This window comes from Momordica charantia (genome assembly GCF_013281855.1).
Source record: "Momordica charantia cultivar OHB3-1 chromosome 5 unlocalized genomic scaffold, Mcharantia_2.0 BLBB01000005.1, whole genome shotgun sequence".
Taxonomy (NCBI): Eukaryota; Viridiplantae; Streptophyta; class Magnoliopsida; order Cucurbitales; family Cucurbitaceae; genus Momordica; species Momordica charantia.
In genome coordinates this window covers 24,745,749-24,766,899 of record NW_028275163.1, presented here as the reverse complement: position 1 = coordinate 24,766,899, position 21,151 = coordinate 24,745,749, and the positions used below count along the sequence as shown (strand labels likewise).

General features: G+C 31.0%; 1 protein-coding gene across 1 annotated transcript; it reads right to left on the bottom strand.

The window, feature by feature from the left end:
• Positions 1-5,708: 5,708 nt before the first annotated feature.
• LOC111014945 (GDSL esterase/lipase CPRD49) lies at positions 5,709-8,577 on the bottom strand. The gene is made up of 7 exons (XM_022289824.2): positions 8,398-8,577; positions 8,066-8,195; positions 7,163-7,240; positions 6,490-6,618; positions 6,249-6,322; positions 6,015-6,158; positions 5,709-5,915 (listed from the first exon to the last, which is right to left on the bottom strand). Exons 1-7 carry the CDS (start codon positions 8,511-8,513, stop codon positions 5,786-5,788), a joined length of 801 nt encoding a protein of 266 aa, XP_022145516.1. The 5' UTR covers positions 8,514-8,577; the 3' UTR covers positions 5,709-5,785.
• Positions 8,578-21,151: the final 12,574 nt, after the last annotated feature.

Below are 21,151 nucleotides of genomic sequence, written 5' to 3'. Positions count from 1 at the left end.
TATTGTATAGAAACAACTAAATGACAAATAATAATTAAAAGAAAAGTTACTATTATTGTTAAATAAAAATTAAGAATTTCTATCTAATTATTCTTCAATTACTCTACCAACTATATTGATTGGGTAATAATAAAAATTGTTAGGGCCATAGTACGTAAAATCGTGTCTAAGAATGAATAGAAAAATATCTAAAGACTCAGAATAATTAGAAAAAATTTCTATCTATTATTTAATGGAAACGACTAAATGTCAAATAACAACTAAAACAAAACTTACGATTATTTTTTATTAGAAATTAAACAAAATTCAACAAATTATTCTTCAACATATCTAAAAGTGAAAAAACAAAATTAAAGTGAATAAATAGACACCAAATTTAATTAAAGTGAATAAATAGACACGGAATTTTCTTTTAAAGGAAATGAAGATATTTGGAGATCCATCCAATGCGCTAATGTCCTTGTGGTTGTTCACGAAATTTAGTTGTTTCCATTAAATAATAGATAGAAATTAAATGGTTTATTATTGATTAAAAAAAGTTTATTAACAATTATGTTGTTTAATAGTTCGTGGATTATTTATGTGAATTGTTAATAATTTGCCAGATTATTGTTGTATTTTTTAAGTCCCAACCCATCAACTTAAGTTTTTGGGTTGAATGATTAGTTATTCATCTTTAATAAGTTGAATTATGAATAAATGAAATTTAGAAACGTTGGACTGAACGACATATACTTTTCCTAGAAACTTCTTTTTACATACATGACCATACGTACTTAACATATTATATATAAATAAATAAATAAGAAATATATACTTAAAGAAAATAGTAAACCCTTTCGATTTCCAATTTTCCACCATAAAAAAAAATTGCATTAACGAACTTTTTTGCATGATGATTTGTTCCTGACAATATCTCTAAAGAGGTCGTCAAATCCAAGATTGCTCACATTATCGAAAAGAAAATGTGAATCTTATTAGTATATATCTAGTAATTATCAATTCGTTTAAGCTTTTGATCTTAGTCATGCTTCCATGATCTCAAGATCCCTCTCATTAAAATGTAGCGCGGGTTCATCTATTCTCTTAAACATCACACAATAGAAATAATTATCATGATCAATCCATTTTCTAATGAACGTACGACTTTGTTATCATTAATTTCTTACAACTCTAATATGGATTCCATCACAGAAATGAGGGAAGAGCGACAAAGTTGTTTGATTTGAAATGAAAAAATAATAGTAAATTAACCAATGAACTCAAATTTGGTACCACATACATTGGATTCTCTCTGAGTTGCAGACCTGATCTCATTATCGAAAAAATTAAAGTTGGAGATAAAGAGAGTTGTTTTTTCTTCTTTTATTTTAGCAGCCACTAGCTCCGACTGAAAGAGATACATATATAATGTAGTTCATACTAGCGAGGGAGAGCAACATGATTTGATTAAGAACAAACAGATTTTTCTGTATTTTATCTTTCTATAAATTTCAAAACAGGAGGTGGCCCGGATAGTTTAGAATGATGGTATTAAATATCCGTCGATATGTCCATCTATTGTATCTATGGTTCGACATTGACATTAGGGTTAAATCGGCATTTCCATCCTATTACAAAAGAATTGACCGAATATGAAAAATTAATATATACATTCTATTAATATTAATATTTTTAACTTATTTAGAAATAGAAAAATGTTTATTTGTTAATTTAAATATTTTTTACGATTTTTTAATTTATCTAATTTTTATGTAAATATCCATCCATCGACATTTTGTTTGAAATTGAGACCTTAACATTTCCATCTAAAACCTTGTTTAAAACTAGAAGATCTAATATCGATACACAAAACATATTTTTCAATATATTTTATAAATATCAATGTTTGAAAATAAATGTATAAAAGGGTGCTCCGGTGGGCGTATAACCTAAATTTATAAATTATAGCTTATGCTTTAACTAGTATAATTGCCCTCAATTACGTTAAGGTGTTGCCTCTATGATCAAATTGATTGCCATTTTGAGAAAGATTTAGATGTCTATAATAATATAATTTACGTTTTTTAGTTCGATAATTACGAATGTGGAGGATCGAACTAATATGGTAAAACTAGGAGGACAAAAGATTTAAGTCAAACAAGTGAGAGCCGCGGTTGTTGTTTTTTTTTTTCAAATAAACAATAATAACAAATAATCAAGTGGTTTTTTAGTTCAATAATTATAAATGTGGAGGATGAAACTAATATGGCAAAACTAGGAGGGCAAAAGATTCAAGTCAAACAAGTGAGAGCGACAAATTTTTTTTTTTTAATAAATAATAATAAGAAATGATCAGGTGGTTTTTTAGTTCAATAATTACAATGGGGGATCACACTAATATAGCAAAACTAGAAGGGTAAAATAATGATTTAAGTCAAACAAGGTGAGAGCAACAACTTTTTTTTTTTTAAACAATAATAACAAATGATCAAGTGGTCCTTTAGTTCAATAATTACAATCATGTGAGAGCAACAACTCTTCTCTCTCTTTTTTTTTTAACAATAATAACAAATGATCAAGTGATTTTTTAGTTCATGATTACGAATGTAGAGGATCAAACTAACATGATAAGACTACAAATGATTTTAAGTCAAACAAGGTGAGAGCAACAACTTTTTTTTTTTTTAACGATAATAACAAATGATCAAGTGGTTTTTTAGTTCAATAATTGTGAATGTGGAGGATCAAATTAACATGGCAAAACTAGGAGGGCAAAAATATTAAGTCAAACAAGGTGAGAGCGACATCTTTAAATGTTGACAAATTAGGTTTTGTGACAAAAAAAAAACATTCAAAATCGTTTCTTGACAATTAAATGTTGACATTATTAAGTATATCATGATAGTTTTAAATTGTCGTTGTAAACCTTTCCGTGACATATATCGAATGTCATTGTTTAATGTTGCATAACATTTTTAAGTTGTCATTATACAATTTTTTGTGATAGTTAAAACTGGCAATATTGACTGTTAAAACTATCACTACAAAAGTTTTCATGATAATTATAAATAGTCATTTAAAAAAAATTCATGTCAATCTTTAACTGTCGTTAAATACTAGTTCATGACAATTTATAAACTGTCGTCTTTAGGTATTTATTTACAGGAGAACAAAAATATTTGATTGTTTAATTAACACTTATAAATTGTAATTAAATGACTTTATGTGACATTTATTACTTGTGATGGAAAATCTATTGATGACAAACTATAACTGTAATTGTAAATACATTTTTCAAATTTGTCATCTTCCCCTCTCTCTTGATGCCTTAATAGATGACAGTTATATAATTGTCATGAATTATGTTAATGAAAGAATTTAACTGTCATTGAAGGCCGACTTTCTACTAGTGTTTTAGTTCAATAATTATGAATGTGGATGATCAAACTAACAATAGTTTTTTTTTTTTGTAATAAACAATAATAACGAATGATCAAGTGAGTTTTTAGTTCAATAATTACGAATGTGGAGGATCAAACTAACATGACAAAACTAGGAGGACAAAATGATTCAAGTCAAACAAGGTGAGAGGAAAGTTAGTTCTTTTTTTCTTCTTCTTTTTAAATAAACAATAATAATAAATGATCAAGTGGTTTTTTAGTTTAATAATTGCAAATGTGGAGGATGAAACTAATATGGCAACATGATTTAAGTCAAACAGAATAGCTTTTATTTTATTTTTATTTTTAATAAACAATAATAACAAATGATCAAGTGGGTGTTTAGTTCAATAATTACGAATGTGGAGGATCAAACTAACGTGATAAAACTAGTAGGGCAAAATGATTCAAGTCAAACAAGGTGAGAGCGACAGTTAGTTTTTCTTTTTTCTTCTTCTTCTTTTTAAATAAACAATAATAACAAATGATCAAGTGGTTTTTTAGTTCAATAATTACAAATGTGGAGGATCAAACTAATATGGCAAAACAAAAAGGGCAAAATGATTTAAGTCAAACAAGGTGAGAGCAATAGCTTTTTTTTATAATAAACAATAATAACAAATGATCAAGTGGTTTTTTAGTTCAATAATTACGAATGTGGAGGATCAAACTAACATGACAAAACTAGGAGGGCAAAAAGATTCAAGAACAAAGTGGGAGCTAGCGACAACGTTTTTTTTCTTTTTTCTTTTAAATAAATAATAATAACAAATGATCAAGTGACCTCAAATTTGGTACCACATACATTGAATGGTGTATGCGGTTATTGTAAAAAATAAGGTTGAGAGATTAAAGAGAGGTTTTTTCTTATTTTCTTTTAGCAGACACAAGAGTTAAAAAGAGGACGAATTTAGGTCTTAAAACGAGAATCAATATTTGTTACAATATTGTAGATTTCATTTATGGCTGAGCTAAGCTAATATTATCATAAATTTTGTTAGTTTGCAACAATATATACAGACACGTTGATAAGTTTTGCTTAATTTAGGGTTTCAAGCTCAATTTGAGAAAATAAAGAAATTGGTAGAATCGAGTGGATGGGGTGTTGTTAGAAATAATATTTCTCACTCGATTTGATTTATAAAATAAGATAGAAAATAGTTATGGGATGGTTTTACGTCCTAGCTAAAAGTTTTTGGCTTGTTTTAGTTTATAAATATTCTGGAAAAAAGTTCACAGATCTAGAACAAAAGACAATTCTGTTTGAGTTCATTTGATAATTTGCTAGGTATTGTTTATTTAAAAAAATAGACGACTCGATTTTTCAAACCCAAAATTTTCTAAAATTTTCGTGTCTTTGGTAAAGATATCATATTAATATTTATAGAGTTCTATCTTAAAACAAATTGATAATGAGAGGAGTAGTGTATGTATAAACCTTGTAAACCTTTTTTGTATCGTTTATCTTTTTCAACGTAGGATCTTTAATATGATATCGCGACTTGTTATTTCCTCCCCATTTATTATGATTTCCACCTGTTGGGTTTTATTGCAATTTTTCAAATCCATGAGGGGAATGTTGAAATACTCGTAAATGTATTAAATCTACCCAACCCATCAACTTAAATTTTTGGGTTGAATGATGTTTATTTATCTTCAACACTTAAACTTTTGGGTTGAATGAGGTAGGGTAGTTTTTTATGCCAATTGAATTCGGAAATAAGGAAGGACTGAATTTGAAGGCTCAATACTCAAATTTTAACTACTATTTTCTGCTATATTTTTAAAATAAAAAAAAGGTGTTGGTGTAGATGAGTGTGACCTAAATCTATAAATTATAAATTAAACTTTAATTTGTTGAGTTGTACTCAATTATGCCATCGCGTTGCAATTATATAAGAATGTAGGATCAAATTGATTGTCATTTTGAGAAAGATTGGAGATGTCTACAATGATATAATTTACGTTTTTAGTTCAATAATTACAGATGTGGAGGATCAAACCATCATCATTTGAAATCGTACTAGAGTAAAACTAATAGAACAAAATAGTAGTTGAATAGCTAACTCACGAGGAGAAACCAAACCACCAACTAGAGCATGACAACACAATAGTGTCTACGGTTATGTAAAGATCAACTATGTTAAAAAAAAACAATATCCACAAAAATAAAAATGTTTAATTATGAACTAGTTTGGTAACGTTCTATTTTTTCTTTTTTGCAGATAATTATTATTGGCTAAATTATTTTAAGGATAATCGAATACAATTCAACTAATTAAAACATAAGCAGAAAGTCTGTCCTTTATTGAAGTCTAAAAAGAGAGCATAGAAAGTCTTCAAAGTAAAAAGGAACGTAGTCCTCAGATATGCTCATATTCAGTTGACATGGATTTCGCATCCAAGGGTGGGTTCCAATTACTCCTGTTAATCGAAGTCTTAATTTCATCAAAAACTACCCTGCTTCCTTTTTCATTAAAATGGACTCCATCCCTGAAATTGACAAGAAAGAAATATACATATATAAAATATCTTTTATGCCATTTGAATGTAATTTTTTCTACTAGATTTAAAGTTACATGGTGAACCCACCTGAAGAAAGTTAGCCAATCATCATTCCTCTGAATGACCCGAAACAAATCAATATATTCAACACCTATCTTCCTACAAACGTCAATTAACGCATCCGAATAGATCTCAAGATTCTCCATCGTTCGAACCTTCTCAAGTCCCGGCCTGAGTCATGTCAAGAAAACAAAATGATATGAGGTCATTAATTGAAGCGTGTTAAATGAATTCTATAAATATATGATTCTATACACTCACATCTGTTGTTTAAGTTGTTCACTGTTTACGGGCGGTGGTGTGAGGAAGATGCTACGAGTGGTTGTTGAGAGACACTAAAGAAAGTTATTCAAGACGATTAGGCTCCGTATAGCTATAATAATTTTATTTTTACTATTTAAAATAGATAGATTTAAATGAAAGCTATTTTATAGATACAGTAGTGTTACCAATACAACAAAACAAAAAGTAAAATGGGGATTAGATTTAAGGGATAGTTGACCGTGATATGTTCGGCAATCTTGGTCATGTTGTCGATGTATTCATCAACTGGCACGGAATTAGGAAAATTAATGGCTGCATCATTACCACCAAAGTAGACTATCACCAGAGCAGGTTGGGTGGTTGAATCCTAATGCACACCAAATTGAGATCTTAACAACTCGATCAATTCAATAAGTAAACCCAATTAACAAAAACTATCCCAATTTACTTCCCAATCCTTTTATTAACACATTATATATGGTTAAAAAACGAGTTTTTGAAACTTTAAAAAATTATCTAATAATTGTTCACATTTTCAATTCTATATCTAATAAATAAATAACAAAGAGGGTTTACAGGACTGAGTAAGTATCAGGAACTTCTTTGTCCATCCCCACCCCCTATTTAAATCTCCATCCGTGAAATTCTATTAGATTAGGAGTTTTTATACATATATATATATACTAGAAAACTTTGAAAGTTTACAAACCTAAAACATACCATTTTGAAGTCCAAGAACATACTAAACACTTTAATGATTTATTTAAAAAAAATTGTTTTAAGTTTAATAACTAAACTGGTAACTTTAACCAATATTAAATATACTCCTACCAATTATAAAATAAAAAATTGAGTTTAGTGGTGATTGAAGGTAATGTCAAAAGTATGAGATATATTTGCTTAACATGTACCTTTGGAAATATTTTATCCACAACCTGTATAGCCTGGCTTGAACTCCAGCCAGCATAGCCACGTAAAATGACATCGGCCTGTGGAAAATAAACGAGCGTTAGAAATCCACCATTAAAATTAAGTTTATTTTTAACCTATTAGGTTTAGCATTTGGAATTTAGTAGCAATTTAATATAGTAATCACTAATTAAAAGTAAAAAATCATGTGTTCCAACAACATTATTTCTTCTCTATGGATATCGATAATCACCAAGGTTTAAGATATCGATGTCGATGAAAATCTCGAGGTCTCGATTTTACGTACATGTCGATATCGATAGATATTTCGTGAAGGTCCAACAAGATTTTTTTTTTTATGAATTTGTTTTAAGATTTTATTAGTTAAATTTAATTTTAAAGTTTGTTTTTATTTTTATATCAATTTTTTTATATTAGATTTTTTTAAGATTTTGTTAGATTTCTTACCGTTAAATTTAGTTTTTTTTTTTAATAATTTAGTTTTATTATTTTTGTCAAAAAAGACCACGTTGAAATCCAGTGAAAAAAAACCACTTCAAATGTCTGGGTCCACTTATTCCGTCATTCAATTCGCGTTACGAATTTACAAAATTCAAGAGAAGGAGGGAGAAGAAAGGAAAAACGAAGAAAATTATGCACCCAAACTCTTTATATTCACATAGGTTTGTGTTTTCTTCCTTAAATTTTCTTTCTCCATTGCATGCTTTTTAACTTCACTTTCTGAATTATTTCATGCATCCGATGGAAGAAAAATAGGAAGCCTGAACAAAAAAAACTTTTGTTGACATGTCGACGACAAAGAGGAAAAATGATTTTTCACCCGTATCAATATTAATCGATTTTTAGAACCATGGTGTTAGCCAAAGACAAAAGCATCAATATACCTGACGGGCATACAAATTGGCAATATCAGCACCCCATCCTTTATCATCAAAACTGAACTGAACTATGGAAGAACCAAAGAGGACGAATTTAGGTCTCACCGGTCCAACCATTTTTGTTCTCCATCCACGACTGAAATAAATAAAATGAGAATCAACATTTGTTACAGTATCAGTATCTTATTCTTACTCATAGTTTAGCTATAATATCTTATATTAATCTACTTAATTATCTCAATTTCCTTGTCAAAATATATTATGGGTCATGATTAACGTTAACCGTGATCTATAATATAAAAACCACATCAAAATAGATGTGGGTTATGCTTAATTACCGTGACAGAGCTCCGGGAAACTGTATACTCAACGAAGGACGAAGGCTTGGATGTTGCTTCGGGAGTTGGCATCTACCCGAACCAACTTGGAGCGGATTCAACAAGGAGCAGCTCATTTTTCGGTTGAGCAGATGGTCACTTAGAGGAAAAATAAGGATCTATGATTGTTCTACGTCTACCCCTCTCTTGTCTCTTTTTATAGAAATAGTTAACTTCCGCACGTGCTTTTTAAACTTAATTGCTTAATTAATTTTGATATTTGTTACCTCTGTTTGTTTGGTGGCGTTGGGTGCTCACCATCGTGAATTCACGATTCATGCACGAGATTGGATCAACAAATACATCCAAAATAATAATAATAATAAAGCCACTAGATATGGTGTCCGTTCTTTTTTTTTTTTTTTAAGAAATGTATAGTTAGTTCACTATATCAATATTTACAGGTTTCATCTAAAATTAATTAGTAATAAAGGGAGTAACTCATGTCTATTATAAAACATGTTCATTTCATTTTTAATGTGAGATCCTTAACATGTCCTCGATCGTGGTTCTTTTGACTTATCGATATTTGTCGGATTCAATTTTTGGATCAGTTATTCGTTTGAGCGTTTTGGACTCTGATATCATATTAATATTGATGAGTTTCATCTCAAAACCAATTGACAATAAGAAAAGTAACTGATGTCTATTATTAACTTTTGTAAGAAAATATATGTCCTCAGGGAGAGAAAAAAAAAAAGAATTGTGGCTGCAGAAAGAAAAGAAGAAAAAATAGCACTGTCCTTTGCAGAGAAGAAAATAAAGAAAAAGAAAAAGAAAAAAAGAGGAGTGTGTGGATCGGAAAGAACAACGACAAAAGCACTGTATTGGATTCCACTCGCTTTTCTTCCCCTCCCTCATTCACATGATTCACATTAATTACGTTTGGTTTTCTTATCCTATTGTCCTCTTATTATTAATATTTTAAATAATCTTTTAAAAAAAAATTAATTCAATTCCCTATTCTCGAGGATAAGTCACCGTCTGCGGGATTAAATTCCTAAAAAGAATATTTTTAAAATTCTTTAAAATCAAAATGAACCGAAACAGGAAAGTAAAATAATATTTTAACCTTATGACAGTAAAACATGATTAAGGTTTTTTAATATATATACACACGTGTAATATTAATATTAATTATTTTTTACTTATTTAGAAATAGAAAAATATTTATTTATTAATTTAAATCTTTTTTATGATTTTTTAATTTCTCTAATTTTTACATAAATATCCATCGACATCGACATTTTGTCTAAATTTCTATGAGATTGAGGCATCAACATTTCTATGAATATGGACATCTAAAACCTTGTTTAGAACTAGAAGATCTAATATCGATACGCAAAACATATTTTTCAATATATTTTATAAATATGGATGTTTGAAAATAAATTCTAATCACAATACTTAGTTAATACTTGGTTATAACTTGTCAAAAAAAGTTTAAAAATATTATATGTTTTCTTTTGTCACTTTTAGGGATTGAGTCAATTTTACCAGAGAAGGAAGCCGCATCGTAAATTTTTGTGAAATTAATTAAGAAGGTGATTAATTAATCGGACAAATCCGATGCCATTGGTTGCTGGATCCATGCTCTTCGCTCTCTTTTTAAACTTCAATACAGGGGTGCTGTGGTGGGTATAACCTAAATTTATAGATTATAGCTTATGCTTTAATTAGTATAATTGTTCTTGATTACGTTATGGTATTGTCTCTATGATCAAATTGATTGTCATTTCGAGAAAGATTTAGATGTCTATAATAATATATTTTAACTTTTTTAGTTCAAGGGCAAAAAGATTCAAGTCGAACCAAAGTGAGAGCGACAACGTTTTTTTTTTCTTTTTTAAATAAACAATAATAAGAAATGATCAAGTAACCTCAAAGTTGGTACCACATACATTGAATGGTACCTGTCGTTATTGTAAAAAATAAGGTTGGGGGATTAAAGAGAGTTGTTTTTTCTTATTTTCTTTTAGCAGCCACTCCAACTGGAAAGAGATAGAGAGACAATGTAGTTCACACGGGGGGAGGGAGAGCAGCACGATTTAATTAAGAACAAATTATAACTTATAGTTTAATGAGTTGAATTGTGTTCAATTACTAATCACTTGCAACTATATAAGAATATATGATCAAATTGATTGCCATTTGAGAAAGATTGAGTATTAATATAATCTATAATTTTTTAGTCCAATAATTGCATATGTGGAGGATTAAACTATCAGTATTTGAACAACTAACTCACGAGCAATAGTGAGAATTGGTTTGTTATTTAAGATCAATTAAAATTAAAAAAAAAAACAGTATCCAAAAAAGTCAAATATATAAGTATGAACTGGTTTGGTAACGTTCTACTTCTTTGAAAGATAATTATTTAATTTAATAATACAATTCAACTAGTTAAAGCATAAGAAATAATTTAGTTTGGATCCCACCAACCATCTGCCCTTTATTGAAGTCTAAAATGAGAGTATAGAATAGTACTTAAAATTAATGTAGAATGAAGCTGGAGCCTTCAAAGGCATAGGAACTCAGTCCTTCGATATTTTCGAATTCAATTGGCATGGATTCTGCGGCCAAGCTTGGTACCCAATTTACCCTGTTAATCACATTCCTAATTTCACCAAAAACTGCGCGGCTTCCTTCTTCTGTAAAATGGACTTCATCCCTAAAATTGACAAAAGGAAAAAAATATAAGGAATATATATATATATATATATATATATATATATAATATTTTGTCCGTCATTTGAATGTAATTTTTCTCCAAACTTTAAGGTTATATCATGAACTAATTTGAAGAAAGTTAGTCAATCATCTCTCTTCTGAAGGGCACGAAACAAATCAACATATTCAATGTCTATATCCCTACAAATGCTAATCATTGCACCCGTATAAATCTCAAGATTCTCCATAGTTCGAAGCTTCTCAAGTCCCGACCTAAGTCAATAAATAAAACAAAATAACATGAGGCAAGGAAAAATAATATAAATTGAAGCATGTTTATCGAATTCAATAAATATATGATTCTACACTCACATCAACTCTCTTATTTGCTCACTGTTTATCGATGGTGGTGTGATGAAGATGCTGCGAGTCGTTGTCAAGAGGCTCGAAGAATGTTATTCAAGAGGATTAGGCTCTGTGTTGAAAATAAGGAAAAATAATATAAATTGAAGTATGTTTATCGAATTCAATAAATATATAACCATTTTGTTTTTATTGTTGAAAATAGATACATTTAAATGAAAGTTATTTTTTAAATATAAAAACATAAGATCTAAGAAATGGAAGTAGTCAATGAAATTAGGTTGTATGGATAATTGATATGGAAGACAATCTTGGTCATGTTGTTGAAGAATTTAGGAACTGGCACGTGACTACTGTCCGGAAAAGGAATGAGTGCATCATTACCACCAAAGTAGACTATAACCAGAGAAGGTTGGATGATTGAATCCCAACGTACAACAAATAGAGATCTTAACAACAACGTTATATATAGCTTCAATGCATAGACCCAATTAATAAAAAACTATCATAATTTACTTCCCAATCAAGTATTTCTACTAATTAAGATATTATATGTGGTTAAAAAAAAGGAATTATTGAATTTAAAAAATATCTAAATTTTCAATTTGGTATCTAACAGGTCTGATATGGTCTGTAAGAGACTTTATCGAGGCTTTATGCAACAACCCCTCAACTATACCTACCTTTCATAATACGTATGGCGTTGCATTCGTGCACTCATTCTCTTTTTTTAGCTTTCCTCCACCTAGAATTTCCTGGTCCTGGGGCTTGCGTTCCTTACTTCAGTCTGTCTTTCAGTATACTGGCCATCTTCTTCTTAATGGCTGCCTGGCTGCCTGCCATCTTCCTTGTCGCCGTCCTTTGGCTTGGCTTGAAAAACCTTTTGCATTTCTTTCATTTTATAGAAACTTGTGATGCACTTCTATCTGGGACATTACTACCACGGCGACTATCGACCCGAGCCCAAAGAAGAAAAAGAACGGACTAAAGCGAGGAGTTCATTGGCCATACATAGTGAAGGGGGATGGGGGTCAGCCTCTTTCATGAGTTCATTGGCCATACATAGTGAAGGGGGATGGGGGTCAACCTCTTTCATGACCCATGGTCTGCTTTAAGCATAACCCTCACGACTTTGCTTTTAGTTTCACCCAAAAGACCTCATATCAATGGACATAATTGTTCTCTCTTATATACCAAAGAACGCTCACTTTCCTAGCCAATGTGAGACTTTGTTTGAACTCCTTACAAACCAAACAATCATCGACTCGGACAAAGTGCCACTTGTATGTTGCCTCGAATAGTCATGCAACTCATCTTACTCTCGGTAGGCAACATGAGCTGCTTCTATTTAACACATCCAGATAGAGCACTTGCTACACGAACTACATTGTGGGAACATCTGAAGTCGTTCTATCGCACCCTGAATCTCCTCCCCTCAAACAAAGATACACTATTCTTCCTATCAGTCTACTCGACTCTGATAGCCTTCCTATCAATCTACCTCGACTTGATAGGACATGTTTTGCTCTTCAGCCGAGAATATAGTATGTCATTGCTCGCAACTACAAGCACTTTTCTTCCGATTTAGAGATTAATCAACAAGTTCTGTAATGACTATTATGCTCACCAATCACTCTTGTTCGGCTTTCGAGGATTCCTCCCACGTAGCTAGGTTTAGACTGTGGCTCTAATACCACTCTTTATCTGACATCCCAGAGGCTGATCATTCTTTCAGGGCTTTATGAATATCTTCTTGTATGTAAGAAGATCTATAATTTGCATCTCCCAGAACCCAAAATTCTCCCATCAAATCTCAACCCCCCCTCGAAGTAATGATATGACTTTTGACTGGATCCAATGATACTGCAACCTTACAGCGCTCATACCACTTGTTAAGGATAACGGTATCACTCATACCCCAAGTATCTCTAAAATGGTATGATACTGTCCACTTTGGGCATAACCCCCATGACTTTGCTTTTGATTTCACCCAAAAGGCCTCATACCAATTGAGATAATCGTCCTCTCTTATATACTATGGAACGCTCCATTTCGTAGCCAACACGGGACTTTATTTGCACTCCTTACAAACCCAACAATTCATCCACAGGTTCAACATTTATCCACATCAGGCTGTTTTTAACGATGAGCAAACAGACAGAGATGGATGAGCAAGTGATAGCAATCATCAGGCTGTGTTTGACAATGAATGTGGCAAGTCTCGTGGCGAGCTAGAAAACAGCAATGGGACCGATGAAGGCTTTGACTAACAGGTATGAAAAACCTTCATCCAACAGCAAGGTGTATTTCATCACGAGATACTTCAACATCCACATGGAGGAGGGTACCTTAGTGAACTCCCACATAAATGAGGTTACTGATATGTTGAACAAGTTGGAATCGATGAAGATTACTTTTTCAGAGGAGGTGAAGACAATAAAACTACTGTCCTCTTTGCCATACAATTGGGAGACGATGAAGACAGTAGTGTAGGATTTGTTAGGGGACAAGAGTTCGAAATTTTCAGATATATTTGATGTTGCAATTGTTGAGGAGGTTCGCAAAAAGGGAGTGTGAAGAATTCCGCATCCACTTCTGGAGGGGAGAATAATTTAGAATCAGCATTGGTAACTCACAGCAGAGGTAAAGGGAAGATTAGCTATAAAGGAAAGCAGCAGTATGGTAGCCAGAAGAGTGGGAGTAGCAGTAGAGATGTGAAGTGTTTTTACTGCCACAAGAAGAGACACATTAAGAGTGTTGCTACAAGTTTGCGACGTGGAGCGGTCGACTTTTTTCCGAAAGGAGAAAAATTGACCGACCACCAAGTTTTTATTTATAGGGTGTGACCGGCCACCCAAAATACATGGATAAGTTGATCTCCATAAAAAGACTTTTTAGGTTCGGGGTCTTTTAGGTATGGGGAAGCTATTAACACCCCACAATACTCGTTCAATAAACGATAATTTATTTTGTCATGCAGATAAATAATACTTTTATTTTTATTTTTAAATGTCCCATGATTTATTAATAATGAGTAGCTCAAAGCCGAGAATTTTAATTATTTGAATTTAAATTGACCTCCCAAAATAAATTGATTATCTCAGCAATATAGAATCGACCTTCTCAAATTCTCCAATTTTGGTCATAGAAAAAAATAATAATAATGATAAGGATTTGATTCGTTAATAATGTCAACCTTTTTCAGGATCAAATTCCTTTATAACATTGTTCTTTTTTATTATTTGAAAAAACTTATTTACAACAAAGTTTTCCTTTTAAAACAAAAATTGCAAAAACGAAATATATATAATAACTTTTTTTTTTTTTTTGCAAAATGGATTGATAAATAAAATTGTAAAAAAAAAAAGAAAATTTCATCTTTCTTTAGGAAAAGATATTGGAGATCAAATCTTGACCTCCCGAAATAATACCTTTACCCTCGGCCTCCCGAATATTCCAAGGTTACATGGTTGGGAAAATTTTCTTTAGAAAATAAACGAATTGTTTTTTTTTTAAAACCATATTGTTTTTTTTTTAAAAAAAAAAAACTATCATTCCCAAATAAATTTGTACCTTTAATAATCTACCTAATCTATACAAGAACATGGATAGAACAAATACCATAAAAAAGGACTTAATATAAACACGATAGGATACAAACAAATTTACACAAAAATTAGACTAAACCATACACATAACAACTCAATATGCGCAATTAAAAAGAAAAAAAAAACTCAATGTGCAAATACTTATTTCATGCCATAATTTGGAAACAATATTAGCAAACAAACAAAAGAAAATAAATTCTACATGGACTAAATAAAAAAAAAATTCTACACACAAGGCAAGGACTAATGAAGCGGGAAAAAGAATTTAAGTATAAATATTCATGATTAAAACCAATGAATTTTGAAACCACAATTCTGAGCCAATTTAAAACCCATAATGTTTAAAGCTCCAAAATCCAGATGATATTCTTACAATTTCACCCCACAAATAAGCTAAATTTTCGTTTAGAACCATTCACGTATTCACATATTATAGCAAACATAATTTTTGTAATCCCAACACTCACTTTTACTCACCCGCTTTTACCAGTCAAGTAGTGGTATTGTCGTGAATCGGTATGTGCTAGAACGGGGTCGCTGTTCGGGAATTGCCGATCATGATTTAGCAACTTATAAAGGCAGATATACTGATAGAGGGGTGCTACTCACCAATTGTGAGTATGCTCCAAGGATGTCAGTTGCAAGAAACATAGAGATGGTCTGAAAGGTGGTTATTGGATGTTAGGTCGTTGAATTTTTCTTTCTTTCTTTCTTTTTTTTGTTTTTTCGTAAAAATCGATTTCTCTCCCCTTTTCTCTCAAACTCTACCCCTATTTATTGCAAACTAGAATCAATCATTAAAATATCAAACCTTCAAACAAAACTATTTTTGTTATACTAAGATATTAAAAGATTAATATTTTACCAAATTTGTCAAATCAAATCAAAAAGTTTTTCCAACCAAAAAAGAAAAGTTTTATTTTTTGTTTTACCAAATTTGCCAAATAAAATTAAAAAGTTTTTTTTCCAGAAAAGAAAAATTTTATTTTATTTCTCTAAAAGATTTTATTTTAAGAAAACAAGGGTGTCAAAATATCTTTTTTTTTAATTGTTTATTTTTTTATTACTTTTTTTTATATAAAACATCAAAAAGGAAAATATTTGGCATAAAAAAAAATAAAAGTTCTTCAAAGAATTATTATGAATAAAAGAAAATGATAAATTAAATTAAATTAATAAAAAGAACAATGAGAATGGTTATTCTACTAATGTCGCAGAAATAGTAGAAGAGTTTATGGCTTGTGTTGAGAGCGACTCGGTAGATCGATCATTAGACTGGGTTTTGGACATTGCACCATCGATACATGTATCTTCAAACATAAAGTGGTTCACATATTTTACAAGTCAGCCCGACGAGGTAAGGATGGGGAATGAGAGTATCTCCAAGGTTAGAGGAATTAGAGATGTATATTTGAAGACCGATGGGGGAAAAGAGTTTGTGTTGAGAGCCGCCAAGTATTTTCTAGGTTCAGAAAAAATTCATTACCTGTTGAAAAACTGGATGATGATGGTTATAGGACTGAGTTCGCAGAGGGTAGCTGGAAACTTTTGAGGGGATCCGAGGTAGTGGCAGTGGGCAACAAAGAAGCTTTAGTGTATGTGTCTAAATTTAAGGTTGCCAGGGGATCTGAGAGATAGATGATGCATAGGGCTACAAATGGTTTAGGGCGAGACTTGAAAGAATGAGCAGCATTGACAACTAAGACAGAAGAAGAAATTTTGCCACAAGTTCAAGTACGACAATTGGGAAGTAAAGGAAAGGGAAAGGGGAGTAGCTTATTGAGTTGTTCAAAAGCTTATCAGTTTCGAGTCCAAGTTGTTAAGCAGTTTGGCATGCTAATGAAGTCACGTAGGCGAAGGAGTGCATCGAGGAAGAAGACTATAGTGGGTTCTAAAGTCAAGGATAATGTCTTTAGAGTGGAAATTGACTTGAATGGGAGTGTCAAATCATCAGAGGGGAGATCTACCTTCAAAGGTTGTTGGGTTCGATGGTGAAAGGAAGCATCATAGACCACTTAGATTGAGTGGGCGAGCGCGTGGATGTGTCTCTAGTGCCTAGGAAACAAGACCACGTAGGATTGCGCAGTCTTGGAGCAATCATGGACAGAGCTTGGTTTGGGCCGAGCAGTTGTTGATCAACTACTATTGGTGCAGTCAAAACTGAGCCTTGGTGGGGTTGCCAAGATGATTCGACATTGTTGGTGTAGTGGGAGGCAAGATCGATGTTTTGTCTCAAAGTGGGAGATTCTTGGGATAATGGTGCCAAAACCGGAAACTCACGTCCTATGAAGAAAAAGATTTTCAACACTACTACAGATTCCTACAAGGAGTAGGATATTGCTTTCTTGTAAGGATTATAATATTGTTTTTCCTATAAGCATTAGGATATTTGGCCTCGTATGAATAGAGTCATTTTGTTAAGGTTTTATTTGTACATAATCAAAATGAAAGAGACTGGACGTAGCCCATAAACTGTTGGGGTGAACCAATATAAATTATCGTGTCGTTTTATACTTTTCCCTTATTTGTGTTGTGTCTCTGAGAATCTAATTTCCCAATACAGGTAGGGACAAGGAAGCCTTCCTCGTCCCCATTACCACCCCTATTTCAATCTTCATCTTGTGAAACTTCCCACTCTAGGATTAGCGGTTTTTACATATGTATTAGACACCTCTGAACCTATTAGGCACCTTCTAAAGATAGAGAACTATTGGACGTTTCTTTAAGTTTTGAGACCTATTAAATATAATTTTGAAAGTTATTTGGAAACTTTTTAGACACCACTTGAAATTCAAGAACATATCAAACATTTTTTAAGGTTTAACTATTTATTTAAAAAAAAAATTTAAAGTTCAAGAACTAAACTTGTAACTTAAATAATATTTAAATATACTCGAACCAATCATAAAAAGTACTTATCTTGAAACTTGATAACAAAATAGTTACGTAGTCCAAACTTTAAGGATCAAAAATATATTTTAGTAAAAAAAAAAAATTATAAATTTAGTTGTAATTTAAGGTAATGTTAGGAGATACACTCACAGTGTACCTTTTGCAAGATTTGATGAGCCTGGCTTGAGTTCCAACCACCATAGCTACATAAAATGACATCTGCATGTGGAGTTGCATTAAGATAAACGACCGTTAGAAATGTACGAGTATGAATTCAAAATTAAATTTATCTTTTAACTCATTGAGTTCAGTATATGAAATTTAGTAGCAATTTAATATAGTAATTACTAATTAAAAGTCGAAAATTATTATTCGAATAACATTATTTTTTCTCAACGAATATTGATAGTGACCTGTTGAAAATAAAAAATCTCAACTAGAGACAAAAGAATCAATACACTTGATGGAAATATAAATTGGCAATAGCACCCCATCCTCTATCGTCAAAGTTGTATTGAACTATGGAAGAAATAAAAAAGACAAATTTAGGTCTCACCAGTCCAACCATTTTTGTTCGCCATCCAAAGCTGAAGCAAATAAAATGAGAATCAATATTTATATATAGTACGTTACTCTCACTCTTTAGATTAACTACAATATATGTTATCTTAATCTACATAATTATTTCCTTACCTAGTCAAAATAAATCATGAGCTATGATTAGTATAAAAACTACACCAGAATAGATATGAACTATGCTTAATTACCGCGACAAAGTTCCGGAAAAATGTGTACTGGGCTTGGATGTTGCTTTGGGAGTTGGCATTATTTAGTTGCGCAGATGGAAGGATCTCTACCCCTATGTTGTTTCTATTATATAGAACTATTTTGTGACCTCTTGTTCAGTCTGGTGGCTTTTTTTTTTTAGTATAATATGTTGGAGTGGGTTCGAACTCACAATCTCTTAGTTGGAGATATGTACTAAAGTTATGCTCGTTTTGGCAGTTTGATGGTAGTTAGGTGAGAGACTTCATCATTGTTATATGGCACCGGTCTAAAATATCTAAAGGAATTGAATTAGAATGAGCAAAAACATTAATGTTCTGGATCCAAGTGTGGTTAATTATTCTTAAAGATCGTCCTAGCTCATTGATTGATATATTTCTTTCAATACATCGAATCCACTACTTTTTAGTCAAAGACATATGTCTTAAACAATTCTATTATGTTCAAGTTTAACTGTGAATTGATAATTTCTTTAATAATAGACATAAAGTGGTACCGCCAATTTTTGTTACTTTTAGTATATCAAACATTTATACCAATAAAGTAGCATACCCAAATATAAACCCAAAAGAAACGTAAGTTTGTAATTAATCAATAAATTATTATTTTTCAACGAATATTTTAAATAAAAAATACAATAATTATAAAACGACAATAAAAAAAAATAATAGTAACTGAAAAAAAAAAACCTACTTATACACTCGAACCTTCCAATCGATTTAATCACTTAATCATTATTATTCAAATTTCATACACACGAGCTTCAATATGTTCATATAAGTCGCAATCAGAATATTCAAACTGACATTTCGAACGAACAAGCTTCGTTTTACCCTTTTTATCTTTCTCGTTTGTTTTGGCCTTTTTAACTTTTGAGATAATTGCTTTTCTACTTGGCTTGTACTTGCCCATAAAAGTGTTCTTTCTCTGTACTCTGCTCATCATCATGATTTATGCACTACAACAAATACATAAAAAATAAAATAAATAATAATAATAATAATAAAGGTAGTCGGGTTCCCTTTTTTCAAATTAAAGGAAAAAGAAAAAAGACAACGTACAGTTGGTCCGAGTGGCTACACAAAGCAAAAGCAAAGAAGAAAAAGCAGCTCTGTCCTTTGCAGAAAATAAATAAATAATAATAATAATATTATTATTATTATTATTTAATAGTAATAAAAACTCTGGCTCTGCCCTGTTTTAGATTGGAAAGAACACAACGATAAAAGCATTCTATTGGATTCCCCTTGCTTTTCTTTCCCTCCCTAAGCATTCAATTTTTTCGATTAAGATATCCCGTGTATGGATTAAATTTATTCAACTCATTAACTAAAATTTTTGAGTTGAGTGGTGATTTATTCATCTTTTAACATAGTTTCACAATGGGATGAATCAATTCTTGACCCTCTTATTATTATTATTAATATTTTAAATAATTTTTCTAAAAGAATTTTAATTTAGTTCTTAATTCTCAAGAATGAGTCACTATTTAGATGATTAAATTCCTAAAAAGAATATATTAAAAATTCTTTAAATAACCTAAAAATACTATAATGTCGTTAAATAGTGATCAAAATTGTCCACTTTTTAAATGTATAAGGACAGAAACGAAAATTTTGAAAGTACAAAGACTAAAATGAATCGAAGTTGAAAGAGCAGAAATCAAAATGAACATTTTGAAATAGGGACCAAAAACTACTTTTTCCCAATGTTTTCTGAAAATGTCGGGAATAACAATTTTAAAAATGCCTAAAATATGTCCTACCAACTTTTGTTTGACGTTTTTAAAAAATGTCAGTAGGTGGCTTACTTATTCTGATGTTTCCTATAAAATGTTGGGAAAAGTGGTTTTTTCCCGACGACATGAATTTCGTAGGAAAAAAAGCCTTATCTCGTCGACTTTTCAAGCATGGGCAAAAATACTGTCAAGAAAATCATGAATTGTCGTATTGAAGATAGAGAAACTAAAATTAACCAAAGTTGAAAATATAATAACAAAATATAATTTTAAATCTATTATATGCCATATTAGTAAAATAAGATAAGGTTTTTTTTTTTTAATTGGTATATGTATATTTCTATAAGATTTGGTAGAATGGAGCTTTATTTTAGGTGAGGTAAGTAATGTTTTAATAAGCTAAGTTACATCTTTCTAATTAGAAATTTACTGGTTGATTTGTACCTCCTTTTATTTTTTAAGCTCAACAAGGTGTGAGTGAGCCTTTGACTTTTAGGGGAAGTAATATTTTGACTAGTTGGATTGTACTTTTTAAATTGGAGATTTATTTATTAATTTGAACATCTTATTATTATTATTATTATTTTAAGTTCAACAAGGTGTGAGTCGGGCTCGAGCCTTAGACTTTTAAGTAGGTATATAACGTCTTGATTAGTTA